The sequence below is a fragment of the Amyelois transitella genome, chromosome 15, assembly GCF_032362555.1.
Source record: "Amyelois transitella isolate CPQ chromosome 15, ilAmyTran1.1, whole genome shotgun sequence".
NCBI classification, from domain to species: Eukaryota; Metazoa; Arthropoda; class Insecta; order Lepidoptera; family Pyralidae; genus Amyelois; species Amyelois transitella.
The window spans coordinates 125961-146331 of record NC_083518.1 but is presented as its reverse complement, the minus strand read 5'-3'; the positions used below and the strand labels follow the sequence as shown (position 1 = coordinate 146331).

Here is a 20371-nt window from a genome sequence, read left to right as displayed (position 1 = left end):
CGATATAGGCGCAACGCAATGCAACCAAGGTGTTCGCGGTGCCGTGCATGAATGCACTTTATCTCAAACAATTACATTTAAGATTGAAATTAATCCAAAGATCCAATACGGGTTTGGTTGCCCTGCAAAGGATGCGGACGGACGGGTCAGACGGGAGTCGCTTCGTGTAAAAACCGGACTAACCCAATCCAGGGACCATGGTCAAAGGCATATCCCGGGCTCCTCTTCAGAGTGGCTCCTCATCAAAAGCCAGAAGGTAGAAGTAATAGAGATATACCTACTACAACAAATGACAAGTAAAGGGAAAGCAAAATTAGTCTTCCTCAAAAGTTTCTACTTACAAAGGCGCCTACGTAAAGTCTATAGCTACGTAGATGTCAAGAGTACTTAGCGACAGACTGTCTGGAGGGGTTGGGGTAACACTAAACGAGGGCTCACGTCTATTCCTGAAAAAATATCTTTACTCCATTCGCTTCACAGTTCAATTTAGTCTGAACCATGATCAGTTTAATATTTTCTTACTTCATAGACATAACCATGCAACACGGCTTCTGTATTTAGTAAGACAATGCCGCATGATGCTACTATTATGTCGGATAATAAAACCGTTAGAATACACAATGATGAGACTATCTCTAAGAATTTTCCACGACACTCAAAACATTGATCTGCAGATGTAATCATTTGGCTAAAAAATCAACTTTTATTTCAATCTGACTGATTTGAAAAGCAAATGCTAGTCTTCATGATGGATTCAAAACACAATCAGGTACGATCGTAAACCACAAAGGTCGATCGTGACCAACAGAAGCATGTCTCGGCGCAGCAGTCGCATCAATTATATCACAACCACACACAAGCTTGCGTGTACAACACCTACGTCTCAAGTCTACTGGAAACCATATAATCATGTAAATAGTATACATATAGTACAATACACGTCTCTTTCCCGGAGGAGTTGGCAGACACAACATTTTGCATAATTATTTCGCATCATCCACATTAATAACTCTTTCAATGCAAGATCATCAATTTAGCGTATTCTAACCTGACCGATAAAGAAGCCAGTAATTTACTCTATTGTTGTGTAGCATTAGTACAAAAAGAAAATCTACCCGACCCGGTCCCTATACAGAATGTCATGGCACAAAAAATTAGGAGAGCTGACCGTACGTCACGTGGCAGAAGGCAAAGAAGAAGAAGTTGTGAGTGGTCCATGCATTTGTTTTGTAATTGCTCAGGATAAAAATAGCCAAACACGAAGAGCTTCGGGCTGCGAACCCACTTCCTTTTCCTCCGCGACACCATTCCGAGTTTATTGCCTCACATTAAATTTGCATTCGGCATGCTGATGTTGGTTTACAGCGGCAGGTTGTGAAAACACATTTAGTTATACACGTGGAAGTAAAGGAAAGCAGAAAAACTCAGAAAAAAAAACTGAGATTTTAGAAAAATTACTGATGTAAAAATGAATGAAAGGATAAAGAACAGCGTCATAAGATAACACTGTGATGTGAAAGAAGATACATATAGTGACAGGAATAGAAAAAGGAATGCTTTAATGGTTTATTCATGTGGAGATCCTACTACTATTATAAAGGCGAAAGTTTGTATGGATGTTTGTTACTCTTTCACGCAAAAACTACTGAACCGATTACCATGAAATTTGGTATGTAGGTAGCTGAAGACCCAGAATAACACATAGGCTACTTTTTATCCCAGAGTTCCCGCGGGATTGATAGGGTTTCCATGCGGACGAAGTCGCGGGCGGCCTCTAGTATTCAATAAAAGTAGGCAGACTAATGAGTTTGTATACTTACTTATCGAATCCTAAGTCGACGGGCTTGCATGATTGCTTTACTTTTACAGTGACTTTTGAGTGTGTGTATGAATTGCACACGGAGGGTAAAATGGGAAACTCAAAAATGTTATAAACGAAGCGTCGTCTTTCTAATTTTATTTGCAATGAACATTAGTCTTAACATGAAATATCTTTTTGCTACTTATTTATTATCTTTCATATTTATTTTAAAAAAATACAAAAATACCAAAAACTTGTGAATAAAGTGTTAGCTTTAATTAAGATTTTTACGGGGTTCTTAAACTTGCGTGGAACGTTTCCCGATTGTGTTGAATAAACTCAACACAAGGTATTAGTATTCTATAAAATGCGAAAAAACAGTGTCAGCTGCGTCTCTTTTCCCGCGCAAACTGTACAAGTGAATTCCATCCTAGGCCGTTAAGCCATTCAGCTTATTGAGGTTCTTTGAGTATTTAACTTTTGTTTTCTGTATTTATTTTAAAGAAAACTTTCTGTGTTACTACAAATCTGTTTATAAAGAAGATTAAATACTTAGTTTTATTTTATATCAAAACTACAACGCGGATATTTTTAATTAATTTTTCACAGTCGGAACGGAATATATTTTCGCTTTCTTCACTACACGAGTGCATGTTACAGCTAAAATAGTACGCATCAAATAACGGAAATGATTGTCAATAATGCGGGTACTTTCTACAGGAACGTTTAACGAAGTAGAAATAAAATTAATTTTACAATTCCCAGTGAATTCACGCTTATGGTTTGTTTAAAAAAAATCTAAGTATATCGAAAAATTGAATTTTTTTTTAAAGTATAATAGCAGAAAAGAACTTAATCCTGTTACACATGTCGCTCTCATTGCCAGACATTTTACCAACAAACTACAAACGATAACATCGATTTAGCCGCAAGTATTAATTTAGACATGAAACCAATTATTATAAGGTAATTTCATTTGGTTACAAGTATTGGTCATAAAAATATGGAATACATAGAGAGTGTTCGCTCCGCTCAATACAATTTTTCGTAATCATTCTTATCGTTTTCATTGTAATTGACTTACTTAAAATAATCAATTAAAACTTATATATCCTATCTATAGTTCTCATCATATATATATATAACAATAATATTATTTATTTGTGCCGTGTGGTTCCCGGCACCAATACAAAAAGAATAGGACCACTCCATCTCTTTCCCATGGATGTCGTAAAAGGCGACAAAGGGATAGGCTTAAAAACTTGGGTTTCTTCTTTTAGGCGATGGGCTAGCAACCTGTCACTATTTGAATCTCAATTCTATCATTAAGCCAAATAGCTGAACGTGGCCATTCAATCTTTTCAAGACTGTTGGCTCTGTCTACCCCGCAAGGGATATAGACGTGACCATATGTATGTATGTATATTATTTATACACGAGTTATGGGACATCTCTCCTACAAAAATCTTGAACGAAATGTCAACTTTTCAAATATGAGTACCTAACAAAAAATATATATCTACCTACCTATCCATTTCTCCATATTCCATGACGGTAATTTTTTTTAAACATTCGCGCCTCGAGCTGCTCTCATGTGGGAGTTTTTATGGCTTTATAAATAACCTGATTGCATGCTGTCTGATGTTCATGTGATCCATCAATACACATAAATTGCAATTATAATAATGGCAGCTACTTTAAATGAACAACTATCACTCTCTGTCCTCTGTCGTTCACTCCAGAATTCGTATTATTGTCAGTAGGTAGTAAACATATATTATTTTTGTTTTTAATGCACAGACAGATTTCCCTGAACGTACTAATATTTTTTTAATGTAACTTTTTACAAAATTTTCATGAGAGCCTTGAAAATTCGAGCCATAGGAGGGTGAAAGCGTAAGAGCTCTCTAGGATTAGCGTCAAACGATAATTTACGCGAGCGAAACCGCGAGGTAAAGTTAATATGTGATAAAAAACACAAGAAGATGAGAATAAGACAACGCTTTTCATGCCGCAATTTGAAATTCTAGGGTACCTAGTATTCTCGCAAGGTTCGCATAATAAACTACCATTCTTATCCAGTTCAACTTGAGAACCAGTGCTAAGTAGCCAGCATACTAGGCTAGTGGATCACAGCTTAACATTAGAAATGGTTCTCACTCCAGTTTTAGCATAACTGGGAATGGCAATGAAGAAATTGTAAAATGAGTTGATCATACTTTACGGAAAAGTGTTTCATGTAAAAGTCATCAGTAAAAGTCATTTACATTGAGTCGACAAAATAATTCGCTGGCACACGCGGAAGCTTGCACTAGACTTGTGGGTATTCCCTTAGGCACCTTTACGTCATACATGGGGACAATGTAAAGTGGTTCTATTTAAAGGTACATATTCCTAAGGCACCTAGTTCCTGAACACTGCGCAGACAGTAGCCAGTGCACCATAAATCTTGGTATCTGTGGCACATTTCAAAACCCGACAATAAAGCGGCTAAGTTGATTAGCGGCGGAATGTAATTACTTTTTATTACAAAACACTAGCGTTTGTAGCAAAGCAATGTTAGGACATTCAATTACAATTCTATCTCCGCTCATTACTGTTTTGCTAATTGTTGTTTTCATTGATTAAGATCTTCGTAGTGCCAACAGCGAAATTGAAAAAACGTCGTTAGTCTAATTTGTCTGATAGACATACACCTACTGCACAAACTGTATCTATAAAAGACAAATGAGACGAAGCGTTTTTATTTTCAAAATTATTATGAAACAATTTTTTATATAAATTTTAGGGAGCCAATCTCATGTTGAATTTCCTTCCATCCAAAAGTTGTCTGAAAGAGATAACATTATGAATAAGACCTTTGAACTATCTGTCTCTTTTGTGCTGTTTTACTCTTATGGTACAATAAAGAGATTATCTATCTATAAATGTATTTAATACCTATGTATATGTATATATGAAGTATTTACTCACCACATTGATTTTCCCAAGGATATGGCTGATGTGATCCTTGCTGCACATTCTGAACGTTGCTCGTGTTAGTTCTGCACTGGTTTTAATAACTCACATCTTATGACACTTGTAAAAATATTTTTAACAGGTTTCAATCTAATTAAAAGTCATTATACCTTCTCGGGACCTTTAATCAAGAGTTTTATTGCAAATAAAACGTATTGGCTAGTTATGTTATTTGATATTTACAGTTTCGGATACATATGTATATGTTCAATTTATAACCAGAATGTGATCAATACATAAACGGAAATAAACAGCGTGGTAAATGCATTAAATATTTTTTAAACATTCTGTAATATTTCTAACAAAAATCGTGCTGTTGTTCTAAACAATTAAAAAAACCCATTGATTTACATATAAACGCTTTCTGTCAACATCGTTTCCTTTTGAGAAACGGAACAGCGTTACCAAATCGTTATTTCCAAAATGATCATATCAATCCAGTAAATCACATAGTAATTAATATCATAGTAATGATGTTTGCGAAATCACGTTACAAAACACCACTGCTAACAACAATGCAACGAGCACTGCACTCGTTTCAAAGTAATTTGACAATGACGCAGCGATAATACAATTAAACTTGATATTCATAAGTATAAACGTGTTTGTAATCAATAAATAAAAAGTAGAAGAAACAATGGTTAGTCTAAATTTTTAAATATGTTGTGGAGAAATGACAACCCTGTTGTAAGGCAACTAAATTTTACTTATTTCTGACATATCTATTTAATTATTATATACCAATCCCAATAAATATGAAAATTACGAAAATAGAAAAGGATTAATAAATTGAATGTTAAAATGTTGATAAAGGAATTGTTGAATAAGAAGCACTGGAGAAATTTCAACCAAATGGATTAATTTCTACATTTAAATATTTCGAACATTTAGAATTCGTCGCGGCCATAACACATTCTTACGGTTATGGCCGCCTTATGGTTATCTCATTACTGTGAATATTGACGAAAGGCTATAAAATACGCGTAAAATTATCTAACCAGTTCAGTTAGGATGAGGCTGCTTTCGAATATCCAAAATAATAAAAAGAAAATATTAAAAATCTCTTGAGTGGTAGTATAATCCTTTCATTACAATATTTATTACTGAGCACGAATTATCATATTTTTAAATAACTGTGCTTCCGATAAAACGTTAGACGGTACCAGCAGAGTTTGGATTTACCGTCGTTGGTGTAAGAAATGCCAAGGTTTGCACTAAAGGTTCTATAAAAAACAATCTACTACAACATCGTAAAAGGTTGCATAATCCATTATTTTATAAAAAGTTATTAAGAAATAAGTAAGTACGTGTTTAGTTAAAACGAAAATAAAGTTGACAAGAAAATTCATGCAAGTATACTGAACAAGTTTTACCAAAAAATAATTAAAACCTTAAAAAATTAAATTAAATACTAAAATAGAGAGGTTTACTGTACACCAAACATATCACGAAACACTGCTCTGTTTGATAATGATGATAAAATCACTAATTTAGATGATACAGTGGACATCTATTTAGTGCTTTGAATGGCATTGATTGCTGCATTTGAATTTCGACAGTTTTTATCTATCCTAAATTTTGCAACATACATACATATAATCACGTCTATATCCCTTGCAAGGTAGACAGAGCCCACAATCTTGAAAAGTCTGATAGACCACGTTCAGCTGTCTGGCTTAAAGTTAGAATTGAGATTAAAATAGTGCCAGGGGGCTAGCTAATCGCCTAAAAGAAGAATTCCGACTTTATAAGCCTATCCCTTAATCGCTTTTTGTGATATCCATGGAAACTAGATGGAGTGGTCCCAAAGTTTTTTTTATTGGTGCCGAAACCACTGCCTTACAACACATGCTAATATATTGAATCTTGCAAACTTATTTTCAAACATTCCACAAGCTAAGCTACGTGGACAAAATATCGTACTTATCTAAAGTTAAAAAACACACAAACACAGCAAAAAAGGCCCGCAGCTATGTGCACTGGCTTCACATCGTATTTCGTAACAATCGGTTGAGCGCTTCTTTTTTTTCTTTTTCACACATTCCGTTGAAAACGAGAGTGATATCGACGAGTTGAAAGGATTTGCGCCCGGCCCGGCCCGGCCAATTTCATGCCGTTTGGGCAAGCATTTATAAATTTAATGTAAGTCGTTACCTAGCATCGCTTTCTCCGTAATAAATTCTACGGGTGCTGTTAACGCCTCCGCCACATCGATTACGTATAAATTAAGGTTTTATCTGACCATTAAATTTTGCGGTGAATCTCATCATTGAAACACATTTCACCACAAAATTTGTTTGTAATTTTTAAAGATGTTTGCGTTCGCTTTCCTATTCCCCTATTGTTTGATGTAAATAATGAAATATTCATGCGTGTTGCTTAATGTAGTCGCTATAGAGTGTAGTGTTATGGTCAGCCAGCGAACAAGTCAACAAATTACGCCAGAGCGTTAATTAACTAACTTCTTCGAAGTACACTTTCACCGAAACTGTTTCTCGCGTTATTTTCAACAGCTGTCATAATTTGTAGGACAACAAATCCTCAAAAGGCACTATAGATACTTTATTCAAATAAACATGTCATTAATATCATTGCTAATCAAAATTTATGACTCATGTGTGAAAAGAAATATTAAATGAATGTTTTTATATAACTTGCCCGCAAACAACATGCATTTAAAACTGGATTAACACATAATTTAGCATGAGAATCCAATTAGATTTTCGATCAATATACTTAATTTAGTTTTTATGCAAATAAGAAATGAAAAAATTTCAAAATTGAAGATTAACACAAGAAAATAAATTGACCATGCTTCAATTAGGACGTTTCCTGGTCAATAAAATTGATTACACAAATGGGACAGCAAATCAACAAACTTGCCAATTTCGAAAAATTTCTGTGTTTTTGTCTGATGCAGCGGAAAAGTGCTTGCTTCTGAGTCACAATCACAAGGTCATGGGTTCGATCGTTCTGTCGATTTGAAATGGTAAGATTTGATTTAAATTTTATAATTTTCAATTGACTTTTTACATCTGTGATGATGATCTTTACATACATATATATATATTTTGTTCTAGAAGTTGACATGCCCTTCTAGCCTTTTTGACTATTGGCTCAGTCTAAATTTTAACAAATGTTTCGCTGACTCATTACAAAATACATCTTAATGTTTAAGACATAACTTGTAATTTGCCAATTGAAATAATTAGGTAGGTATATCTATTACATAGAGGTTGGTTATTTACTTTATAAAACTTGTCAAGCACATAAAAACTGACAAACCAAACTTCCTGCTACCTGTCTAGATCGTGTAAGGCATAAAAAACTGTAAAACGCCACGTCTCCGCCTCGTCAGCCTCGCATTGTTTACTCGTCTGAGGAGTGGCATGTCAATGGCACCCACTACAGGACTGCGGAACTGTGACTGCGGCTAGTAAGTAAATACTTTATTGTTCATTGAGAGGACATAATACATATTATTATAATCCTTTATCCCTAATGAAGTAGACAGAGCCAACGGTCCCGCCAAGACTGAAAGGCCACGTTCAGCTGTTAATGGTGAAATCGAGATTCAGATTGAAACAGTTAACATTTCCCTTAGTCGCTTTTTACGACATCAATGGGAAAGAGATGTAGTGGTCCTATTCTTAAGTGCCCGGCAACACACGCCATTTTGATCAATCAATCAATAAATTATTTTTTTCTTCAAAATAATTTACTCAAAATTTACTTAAGTTAATCTGAAGTAACCTAAGTAAGTATAACAAAATATTCTATGACGTGAAACTAAAGTATAACAAATTCGTTGTACTCGTATGACGCTCATCGTATTTGCAATAATAAAACTACGCACAAACTTCCCTTGCATATAATTAATTGCGCACTAATTAGGCACTATAAATCAGCTGACCGCGTACAACGTTTGTCTTTACGCAACCCCGCTAACAAGCGTTGCTGTAAATCACCTATTGTGCATTGAAACTGAAAGCATTTTTATATGTATGTTTATATCGACGGTTGAAAGGCTAATTGTGTCAAGCGACATTTTTTGCGATATTGAGTTATATACATATTTGGAATCAGCGAATTTTTCTCCATCGTTTGGGCTCACTCTCATATTTTTCTGAGCATTTTTTTGGCGCTTGACACAACCGCAAAAAAGGGTCTCATTTTGGCGGTCATTGATCTAAACGACAAAGATTTGGGTAAATTTGTGGATCTGCCACTTAAACCTTTTTGACTTTTATCATAATTTTTGTGTCAAGGCGTATGGATTACATTGCATCATACTATTTTGAAAATCAGAGGCGATTGCGCCAATTTGCCTTTTCGCTTTTTATAGGATGTGGTCGCTTGACCCATTTTGATTTCTACGATAATATTGAAGTACGTCGCTTAGCCGTTTTTGTTTTCCATCGCCCCACACACGCATGTCGTTTGACACATTTTGTTGCACGATGTAGGTAGTTATCGTGTTGTGTGCGCTACCGAGGCATGTTTCGCTCGCGCTCGCGCGCGTCTTCGGCGTCAGTCAAACGCCGGCGGTTAACGAAGTTGTACATACATACATACATAAAATCACGCCTCTTTCCCGGAGGGGTAGGCAGAGACTACCTCTTTCCACTTGTCACGATCTCTGCATACTTCCTTCGCTTCATCCACATTCATAACTCTCTTCATGCATGCTCCTTTATTTTCTATTTCTGTAACTACATCTTCTTTCAAATCCCAACATTTCCTTACCACGCTGTTCCTTATCCGGTCACTCAATTTCACACCCATCACACTCCTTAACGCTCTCATTTCCACTGCATTTATTCTGCTTTAGTGCTACTGTTGCCATACCCAACTTTCACTCCCATACATTAATGTCGGAACCAACACGCCCCTATGCACAGCCAGTCGAGCCTTTTTGGATAGTTTCTGACTGCTCATAAAGGCATGCAAAGCTCCATTCACCATGTTCCCCGCGTTCACTCTCCTTTCAATATCACTAACACACTTGCCATCTGATGTAAACTTTAATCCTAGATATACAAACTCTTTCACTTGCTCAACTTTTTCTCCTCCAATCAAAATATAACATGCAGTCATTTCTTTCTACATACATACATACATTAAATCACGCTTCTTTCCCGGAGGGGTAAGCAGAGACTACCTGTTTCCACTTGCCACGATCTCTGCATACTTCCTTCGCTTCATCCACATTAATAACTCTCTTCATGCATGCTCGGGGGTTTCGGGTACTTTTGACCTGACCCTTTACCAGGACGTCCTTAATTTGATCAAGATATGTTCGTCTAGGTCTTCCCACCCCGACCTTTCCCTCCACACTCTCCATGTATATCTGCTTAGTCAACCTGTTTTCATTCATCCTCTTCACATGACCGAACCATCTCAACATACCCTTTTCTATTCCTGTCAATACTTCTTCTTTCACATCACAACATTCCCTTATCACGCTGTTCCTTATCCGGTCACTCAATTTCACACCCATCATACTCCTTAACGCTCTCATTTCCACTGCATTTATTCTGCTTTCGTGCTTCTTTTGCCATACCCAACTTTCACTCCCAAACATTAATGTCGGGACCAACACGCCCCTTTGCACAGCCAGCCGAGCCTTTTTGGATAGTTTCTGACTGCTCATAAAGGCATGCAAAGCTCCATTCACCATGTTCCCCGCGTTCACTTTCCTTTCAATATCACTATTACACTTGCCATCTGATGCAAACTTTAATCCTAGATATACAAACTCTTTCACTTGCTCAACTTTTTCTCCTCCAATCAAAATATTACATGCTGTCATTTCTTTCTCCATTTCAAAAACCAGTGTTTTAGTTTTACTTACGTTCCCTCTCATTCCGTTCTCTTTTAAAGCTTCATGCATACAGTTTACCATCTGCTGTAACTCCTCCGCTGATGACGCCAGTATAACCTGATCGTCGGCATAGAGCAGACATTTGACGAGTAACTCATTTATCCTTAATCCACTTTCAGACTCTTTGGTTGAACAGTTACGGTGACGCAACACATCCTTGCGTAACGCCTTTCTCAATCTTAAACCACTCAGTGTGCGCTCCGTTTATCCTGACACAAGCACTCGAATCCTCATATAAGGATTTCTTTTTTGTTTTATTTAAAAATAACCGTTATTTAATTCCTAAAAAAATATTGTATTGATGACAAGAACCTAAAGTCATGATCACCTTTCTATTGGCATGCCGTTTGTTTCAATTGCTCAATTTTCTTTTTGTATTATTTTGTCTTTTAAACTGAAATATCAATTTAGTGTTGAAAATTACATGGCATTTAAATCATTTTCAATTATTTTGTATTACATGGGATGGGCGCTTGAACCATTTTGCTGTCCAGTTATTTGTTCACTTCAAGCATTTGACTCATTTTGCTGTCAAGTTATTTGTTCATTTCAAGCATTTAACTCATTTTGCCTTTCCCTGGAAAAGTGTCATTTTGATGTAAGCGCCATAAAATTACTGAAATATTGCTAAATAGTAACAGAAATAATGGTTTTACGTACTTTTAAACCTTATAAATATACTGTATTAATTTTATCAAAATCGGTCAAGCCATTTTTTTACAGCGAATTTTTTTCCAAAAATTAAAACTTTAAACCGCTTTTTCTCAGCTTTCACAAAATGGCGCTTACCACAATTAGCCTTTCAACCGTCGATATGTATTCATGCATGGACTGGAGTGCGCTACGTTTAACGGAAAATCCCCCTATATCCCTTCCTTCTATTTGTGCAAGCCTAGACCACTTAGGGAACCTTAATTTAAAACTTTTAGACCCAGCGCTCAGGCATGGGTTAAATTTACTAACTGTCAGCTGTAATATCAGTCAGTAAATTTTCTTTGCTAAGAAATTTCGATTATTTTAAAAAGCGATTACATTCATACCCAAATTTTTAATCTACAACATGACTTTTATGTTATGACCCCCTCAAATTGTAAATCCAAGTAGGTAGTTCATGTAAACAACACGTTACAAGCTTCGCATTGCGATAGTGTCGCAACAGCATTCCCGCGTAGAAAGGTTAGTGCCAATAACTTATTACAATTGGTATTTTATCTATTTATAAGTATCAGCGAAAAGGTCAAAATTAAAACGAATATTTTAAAGATTTCATACAGAATGAGTATGTATATTAATCTATATTTCATTAAGAAAAAAACTTCTGCCTTAATAATATGGAAATCTTTTCAGAGAGATCTTCTAGAGTTTCCCACGACCATCCATTGAGAGATCAGTTAATTTTTAATTTATTTTAGATACATTAACATATTCTTTTAAATACGATTAATATTATTCTAAAAAAACTAAACTTAAAAGATATATTGTTACTTTTGTCACCAGGTCATGGATATTTGAATATTAAATTCAATGTGTAAGTAGTATGTTAGGCAAAACAATTTTTTGCCTAATTGTTTGTTTTCTTTGGCTAAAACTTAAGATATGGTTGTCTTTACATACTTAGTTACGTTTTATTTTAATTTAGTGTCATATGCTTGTTTGGTCACGTCAAGATAAAAGTGTCATTCATAAGCAGAGATTGATCTTTTATTATCATTTCCTTATCATCGTATGTACATTACTATTGTGGCTAGACTTTCAAAATTTTTGCATAAACATGCCTTGTAATTTTCTCATATAATATTGTGCATTGAAACTGAAAGCATTTTTATATGTATGTTTATATCGACGGTTGAAAGGCTAATTGTGTCAAGCGACATTTTTTGCGATATTGAGTTATATACATATTTGGAATCAGCGAATTTTTCTCCATCGTTTGGGCTCACTCTCATATTTTTCTGAGCATTTTTTTGGCGCTTGACACAACCGCAAAAAAGGGTCTCATTTTGGCGGTCATTGATCTAAACGACAAAGATTTGGGTAAATTTGTGGATCTGCCACTTAAACCTTTTTGACTTTTATCATAATTTTTGTGTCAAGGCGTATGGATTACATTGCATCATACTATTTTGAAAATCAGAGGCGATTGCGCCAATTTGCCTTTTCGCTTTTTATAGGATGTGGTCGCTTGACCCATTTTGATTTCTACGATAATATTGAAGTACGTCGCTTAGCCGTTTTTGTTTTCCATCGCCCCACACACGCATGTCGTTTGACACATTTTGTTGCACGATGTAGGTAGTTATCGTGTTGTGTGCGCTACCGAGGCATGTTTCGCTCGCGCTCGCGCGCGTCTTCGGCGTCAGTCAAACGCCGGCGGTTAACGAAGTTGTACATACATACATACATAAAATCACGCCTCTTTCCCGGAGGGGTAGGCAGAGACTACCTCTTTCCACTTGTCACGATCTCTGCATACTTCCTTCGCTTCATCCACATTCATAACTCTCTTCATGCATGCTCCTTTATTTTCTATTTCTGTAACTACATCTTCTTTCAAATCCCAACATTTCCTTACCACGCTGTTCCTTATCCGGTCACTCAATTTCACACCCATCACACTCCTTAACGCTCTCATTTCCACTGCATTTATTCTGCTTTAGTGCTACTGTTGCCATACCCAACTTTCACTCCCATACATTAATGTCGGAACCAACACGCCCCTATGCACAGCCAGTCGAGCCTTTTTGGATAGTTTCTGACTGCTCATAAAGGCATGCAAAGCTCCATTCACCATGTTCCCCGCGTTCACTCTCCTTTCAATATCACTAACACACTTGCCATCTGATGTAAACTTTAATCCTAGATATACAAACTCTTTCACTTGCTCAACTTTTTCTCCTCCAATCAAAATATAACATGCAGTCATTTCTTTCTACATACATACATACATTAAATCACGCTTCTTTCCCGGAGGGGTAAGCAGAGACTACCTGTTTCCACTTGCCACGATCTCTGCATACTTCCTTCGCTTCATCCACATTAATAACTCTCTTCATGCATGCTCGGGGGTTTCGGGTACTTTTGACCTGACCCTTTACCAGGACGTCCTTAATTTGATCAAGATATGTTCGTCTAGGTCTTCCCACCCCGACCTTTCCCTCCACACTCTCCATGTATATCTGCTTAGTCAACCTGTTTTCATTCATCCTCTTCACATGACCGAACCATCTCAACATACCCTTTTCTATTCCTGTCAATACTTCTTCTTTCACATCACAACATTCCCTTATCACGCTGTTCCTTATCCGGTCACTCAATTTCACACCCATCATACTCCTTAACGCTCTCATTTCCACTGCATTTATTCTGCTTTCGTGCTTCTTTTGCCATACCCAACTTTCACTCCCAAACATTAATGTCGGGACCAACACGCCCCTTTGCACAGCCAGCCGAGCCTTTTTGGATAGTTTCTGACTGCTCATAAAGGCATGCAAAGCTCCATTCACCATGTTCCCCGCGTTCACTTTCCTTTCAATATCACTATTACACTTGCCATCTGATGCAAACTTTAATCCTAGATATACAAACTCTTTCACTTGCTCAACTTTTTCTCCTCCAATCAAAATATTACATGCTGTCATTTCTTTCTCCATTTCAAAAACCAGTGTTTTAGTTTTACTTACGTTCCCTCTCATTCCGTTCTCTTTTAAAGCTTCATGCATACAGTTTACCATCTGCTGTAACTCCTCCGCTGATGACGCCAGTATAACCTGATCGTCGGCATAGAGCAGACATTTGACGAGTAACTCATTTATCCTTAATCCACTTTCAGACTCTTTGGTTGAACAGTTACGGTGACGCAACACATCCTTGCGTAACGCCTTTCTCAATCTTAAACCACTCAGTGTGCGCTCCGTTTATCCTGACACAAGCACTCGAATCCTCATATAAGGATTTCTTTTTTGTTTTATTTAAAAATAACCGTTATTTAATTCCTAAAAAAATATTGTATTGATGACAAGAACCTAAAGTCATGATCACCTTTCTATTGGCATGCCGTTTGTTTCAATTGCTCAATTTTCTTTTTGTATTATTTTGTCTTTTAAACTGAAATATCAATTTAGTGTTGAAAATTACATGGCATTTAAATCATTTTCAATTATTTTGTATTACATGGGATGGGCGCTTGAACCATTTTGCTGTCCAGTTATTTGTTCACTTCAAGCATTTGACTCATTTTGCTGTCAAGTTATTTGTTCATTTCAAGCATTTAACTCATTTTGCCTTTCCCTGGAAAAGTGTCATTTTGATGTAAGCGCCATAAAATTACTGAAATATTGCTAAATAGTAACAGAAATAATGGTTTTACGTACTTTTAAACCTTATAAATATACTGTATTAATTTTATCAAAATCGGTCAAGCCATTTTTTTACAGCGAATTTTTTTCCAAAAATTAAAACTTTAAACCGCTTTTTCTCAGCTTTCACAAAATGGCGCTTACCACAATTAGCCTTTCAACCGTCGATATGTATTCATGCATGGACTGGAGTGCGCTACGTTTAACGGAAAATCCCCCTATATCCCTTCCTTCTATTTGTGCAAGCCTAGACCACTTAGGGAACCTTAATTTAAAACTTTTAGACCCAGCGCTCAGGCATGGGTTAAATTTACTAACTGTCAGCTGTAATATCAGTCAGTAAATTTTCTTTGCTAAGAAATTTCGATTATTTTAAAAAGCGATTACATTCATACCCAAATTTTTAATCTACAACATGACTTTTATGTTATGACCCCCTCAAATTGTAAATCCAAGTAGGTAGTTCATGTAAACAACACGTTACAAGCTTCGCATTGCGATAGTGTCGCAACAGCATTCCCGCGTAGAAAGGTTAGTGCCAATAACTTATTACAATTGGTATTTTATCTATTTATAAGTATCAGCGAAAAGGTCAAAATTAAAACGAATATTTTAAAGATTTCATACAGAATGAGTATGTATATTAATCTATATTTCATTAAGAAAAAAACTTCTGCCTTAATAATATGGAAATCTTTTCAGAGAGATCTTCTAGAGTTTCCCACGACCATCCATTGAGAGATCAGTTAATTTTTAATTTATTTTAGATACATTAACATATTCTTTTAAATACGATTAATATTATTCTAAAAAAACTAAACTTAAAAGATATATTGTTACTTTTGTCACCAGGTCATGGATATTTGAATATTAAATTCAATGTGTAAGTAGTATGTTAGGCAAAACAATTTTTTGCCTAATTGTTTGTTTTCTTTGGCTAAAACTTAAGATATGGTTGTCTTTACATACTTAGTTACGTTTTATTTTAATTTAGTGTCATATGCTTGTTTGGTCACGTCAAGATAAAAGTGTCATTCATAAGCAGAGATTGATCTTTTATTATCATTTCCTTATCATCGTATGTACATTACTATTGTGGCTAGACTTTCAAAATTTTTGCATAAACATGCCTTGTAATTTTCTCATATAATCTATTTAAGAATGTACTTATCTACATTACATTGAATAGATTTTAATATTATTTACGATGGTACCGATTTAAATATATAAAGGAAAACATGTGAAATTTTCGCTAAACGTTAACATAACTTATTATTATAACTTATATTATAAAAACTTAGAACAAAGTTAGCTCATAGCGCAATTTATTTAAAAAAAGACACCTACCATTTTTAAAAGTAGTGTCTTCAAAAACAAATATAACTCTCACGCACTTTTATCACCGGAGCGAATTCCCAAATCGCGCAAAACTGAATTCGCTAACAAAGAGCAGCACCAACACAATATCGAAACTAATTAAGACTAATTGATACAGCACTGGGCTACAAATTATCATATCTTTGTATATATCTTTGCGGTAACGTGGTTATTATGAAACTTGTCGATAAGGAGCAATTGAGGGTAGCAACTTGTATCAACCCACGGCGTCAACTGACTAAACTTCCGAAAATATAGCCAACATAAAATTGCATTGTGATGCGATGACATTTAACAAATTAGTTTAAGATTTAAATTAGCCAAAAAATTTGACCAAAATAAACCTTATTAAATTATTGATTATAATATATTAATAAATATGTAATCACATTGATGTAAAGGCCTCGAGAAGGAAAACACAAGCACACCAACACTGGCAACACAGTTCCTCAAAATGGAAAAAAAATATTTCGCGCCTAAAAATGCAGTTCTGGCTCGTTCGGAAACATCTCGCGGTTTCGAATTGGAAATTCGAACGCGTGCTGCGCGCAAGATAAGCAGCAGGTGACTGCGGCAGCCCGCGCAGACGGCCCAGCGCTGCATTTCCGAACGGCGTTGAACCGAAGTAGGTAGCCATGTCACGGCGTGTCAGAGAAAATAGTCGAATGGATGGTAGAAAACGACCATCATTACTTGTGCCATACTTGTCATCGATGATTGTCTATTTTTATTTGCGGATGACTCGTGAATAGCAATGTTTTACTGACCTGCAACAAACAGAAAGTTATGTTGTTGCAACCATAAAATATATAGTCAGAAAGTTTTATTATTGATATAAGTTATGACGTAATTGCGAAAGTAAAGACAATTGATGAAGATATCAGTGATAATGATAACACCGTTCTCACGTCAGATGAACTGATAGTATGATCTGATATCACGAGTTCATAGTGTGATCAAACAACAGCTAGCCTGGGTATAATCACACAATTATTAATTGGTATAATTTTCACAAAAAAAATTAAGTAGGTACGGTAAGAAGTGATGATAAAATTGCAGAAATTAATAAGTGACACGAATGTCTGTAATCAAAATTTCGATGTAACTCATCCCCATTACTACTTAGTAGGTGACTAAGTAAGGTAAGTACTACATTACACTTTCCACTATAAACCTTGAAAATATGTAGGAATAATTAGGTAGGTGTGTCTTCTAAAGCTGCTTTTATTTTAATCTTTTATCAAACTCATAAACCACACACACAGTAATAATACTTTCAACGAGAAAATTGATTGCATTAACCAGAGGAAACCCAACTTCTACTCAGTTTCACGTGGAAGTTTGTATTTTGCGTATTAGGTATGCCCCGCGTAAAAAGTAAAGTCAAACAGCCTTAAAAACGTTATAAGTAGGTATATAATTTTTTTTTTTAAATTTCGCATCTCCTTCAGAACATTCAAAAGTAATGGTTCTGTAACGGCTAGATTGCCATAAGTTACGATACCGCCCATTTCATAACTTCTTCCTGACTCTGAAGATCTCTCTAAACCCCTAAATCTAAGCAGACACATACATATACATAGTTAAAGTTTATTGTTACCGCATAGTCAAAATTCAAGTATTGACATAAACAAGACCATGGTTCTAATATGGTATAAACAAGATATATATATACACACAGTTAACATCTTAAAATACAATTTGCTATTTCAAATGTTGGCAAAGCAAACCGCTAGAGTAGGAGATCTCTGTTGGAAGAGAGTCACACCACAGGACTGAAAGGAGTGGAATGATGTACCGTAGTGGACGAAATAGGCTGGAAAAGAGTACATAAGTGGACTAGTTTCACAGGTACGGACGCACAATAAATATAAAAGGTCTATCGATTAAGTAGCAATGGGAGACACTTAACGCCTCCGCATACTTGTGACCAAACAATTTGGACAACCGTGGGTTGCCATGATTGATGCGCGTCATTTCGATACAGTTAATGTACTATTTGTGGCACGCAACCCAGAATTCAAATTTTAAATCACGTGGATGGGACAGATTATACCTGAAACCTTGGAAAGGTAAAGTCCAGAATGAACCTGAAATGCTTATATGTAAACTATGAATTAAAGACACTTAAACATCAGCAATGTATGGCCTTGAGATGTAAATTTGAAAAGATATAATTTTAGCACTGAAATTATAAAGGACCTGAACAAATAAAGTGTAACAACTTTTTTACTACGCTTTTATTAGCTTGGGTTGTATCTATGTATGTAACGGAATCTTTGAGCTTAATTTTCACTGGTTTCTAAACGTCTGATCAACTTGGAACTTTGCACACGTATCAAGGACCGATGACAATGCAATATTTTGATAAGAGTTTCTCATTATCCTTATTAAAACTGCCAGGATTAATAAATTCATTTTTAGATAGCTCTGTCTCTCTTACTCTCCTACGAAGGCGTAGGAGAGTAAGAGAGACAGAGCTAGCACGCTAGCGATTTCTGGAGTTTACGACTTACTCTTTCGAACTTGCGTGAATACTAATAAGCCTCATACACGTAGATTTACTCTATTTGACATTTATATAAGATGTTTGATGACAACCTCGATTTATTAACGCTTTTCATAGATTATAATTACAATAAATTAATCAGAACATAAACTTTGAAATTATTTTACGAAACAAAACTTTCGGAAGTAAAGAGGGAATTTATCGTGATCAAATTGAAATAATTTTAATCATCAATTATCGAGTAGATTATAATCTACATAAATGAAATTAACAAAAATGAATTGAAAAAACCAAACTGGAACTTTGCATCTCGTTTTGATTGTGTTTATATATCCCTCGGTTTCTTTTCTCTCTGCCCGTTATATCTATTCTGATTGATTTTGTGTCAAGGTCAGTCCTGGCCTAGCTTTGGACTAACAGTCGATAAAGAAGGAATGATCTATATTGGAAAAAGTCTGTTGCATGTTAATTATGTCAGTATATTATGTTGTTATCTCTTTGTCTTAGATTGTTGCGAAGGTCTTTTCTAGTAAGTTATACTAGAAGTGTTAACTTCCAAAAAATAATCGTATAAAAAAACTAAAAAACTACTCTTTTATTGCTAATCGAACTAAAAAATAGAAAATAAATAATAGTTTAAAAAAAACTAAAAAACTACGCTTTTATTGCTAATCGAACTAAAAAATAGAAAATAAAAATTAATGACAAAGGAATTATAAAACAGTAGTAGCAAGTCGAACAATCAGTTATAGTCAATTACCTCCGATTAAAATTATAACAAAATTAAATTTATAATCAAAACAATTTAAATCGGAGTAAAAAGCGTGGGGTGCTTAATGTAGTAAATATTAAAATCATTCTATTAGCATATATTTATGACAAGAGAGTTATGAAAATGAAGTAAAATGCACCCCACGCTTTTTACTCCGATTTAAATTGTTTTGTTTATAAATTTAATTTTGTTATAATTTTAATCGGAGGTAATTGACTATAACTGATTGTTCGCCTTGCTACTACTGTTTTATAATTCGTTTGTCATTAATTTTTATTTTCTATTTTTTAGTTCGATTAGCAATAAAAGCGTAGTTTTTTAGTTTTTTTAAACTATTATTAATATGCCTAACAGACTTTACGTGGAAATGTTTAACACAACATAGTTAGGCATTTAGAAATTTGACACACAACCGCGTAACTCTCAAAGCAGAGCAGCTTTATCCGATATTCTGTAAAAAAGAGCTACAGTAATGAAGTCAGATGTTGTATGTTGGATGAACTGATAGCAAAATAGTCAAGAGAGCTATAATTATTCAATTTAATTGCACCAGTTACATGATAACATATACTCCAGAGTTAATTTGCGTTAAACGCTAGAACTGAACAGATTTTTAGTTTTTCATAAATATGCATATTAATTATATCTGCTCGCG

At 35.2% G+C, this 20371-nt stretch overlaps 1 protein-coding gene across 1 annotated transcript in view; it reads right to left on the bottom strand.

Annotated features, from left to right (window-relative positions):
- LOC106136489 (disheveled-associated activator of morphogenesis 1) overlaps positions 1-17013 on the bottom strand; it is a 53072-nt gene extending 36059 nt beyond the window's left edge. Inside the window, exons 1-2 of the mRNA XM_060948132.1 lie at positions 16825-17013; positions 4775-4940 (exon numbers count right to left, since the gene is read on the bottom strand). Of these exons, the coding sequence (XP_060804115.1) occupies positions 4775-4822 (48 nt within the window). The 5' untranslated portion in view covers positions 4823-4940; positions 16825-17013. The remainder of the gene's footprint in view (positions 1-4774; positions 4941-16824) is intronic.
- Between the last annotated feature and the right edge of the window lie 3358 nt (positions 17014-20371).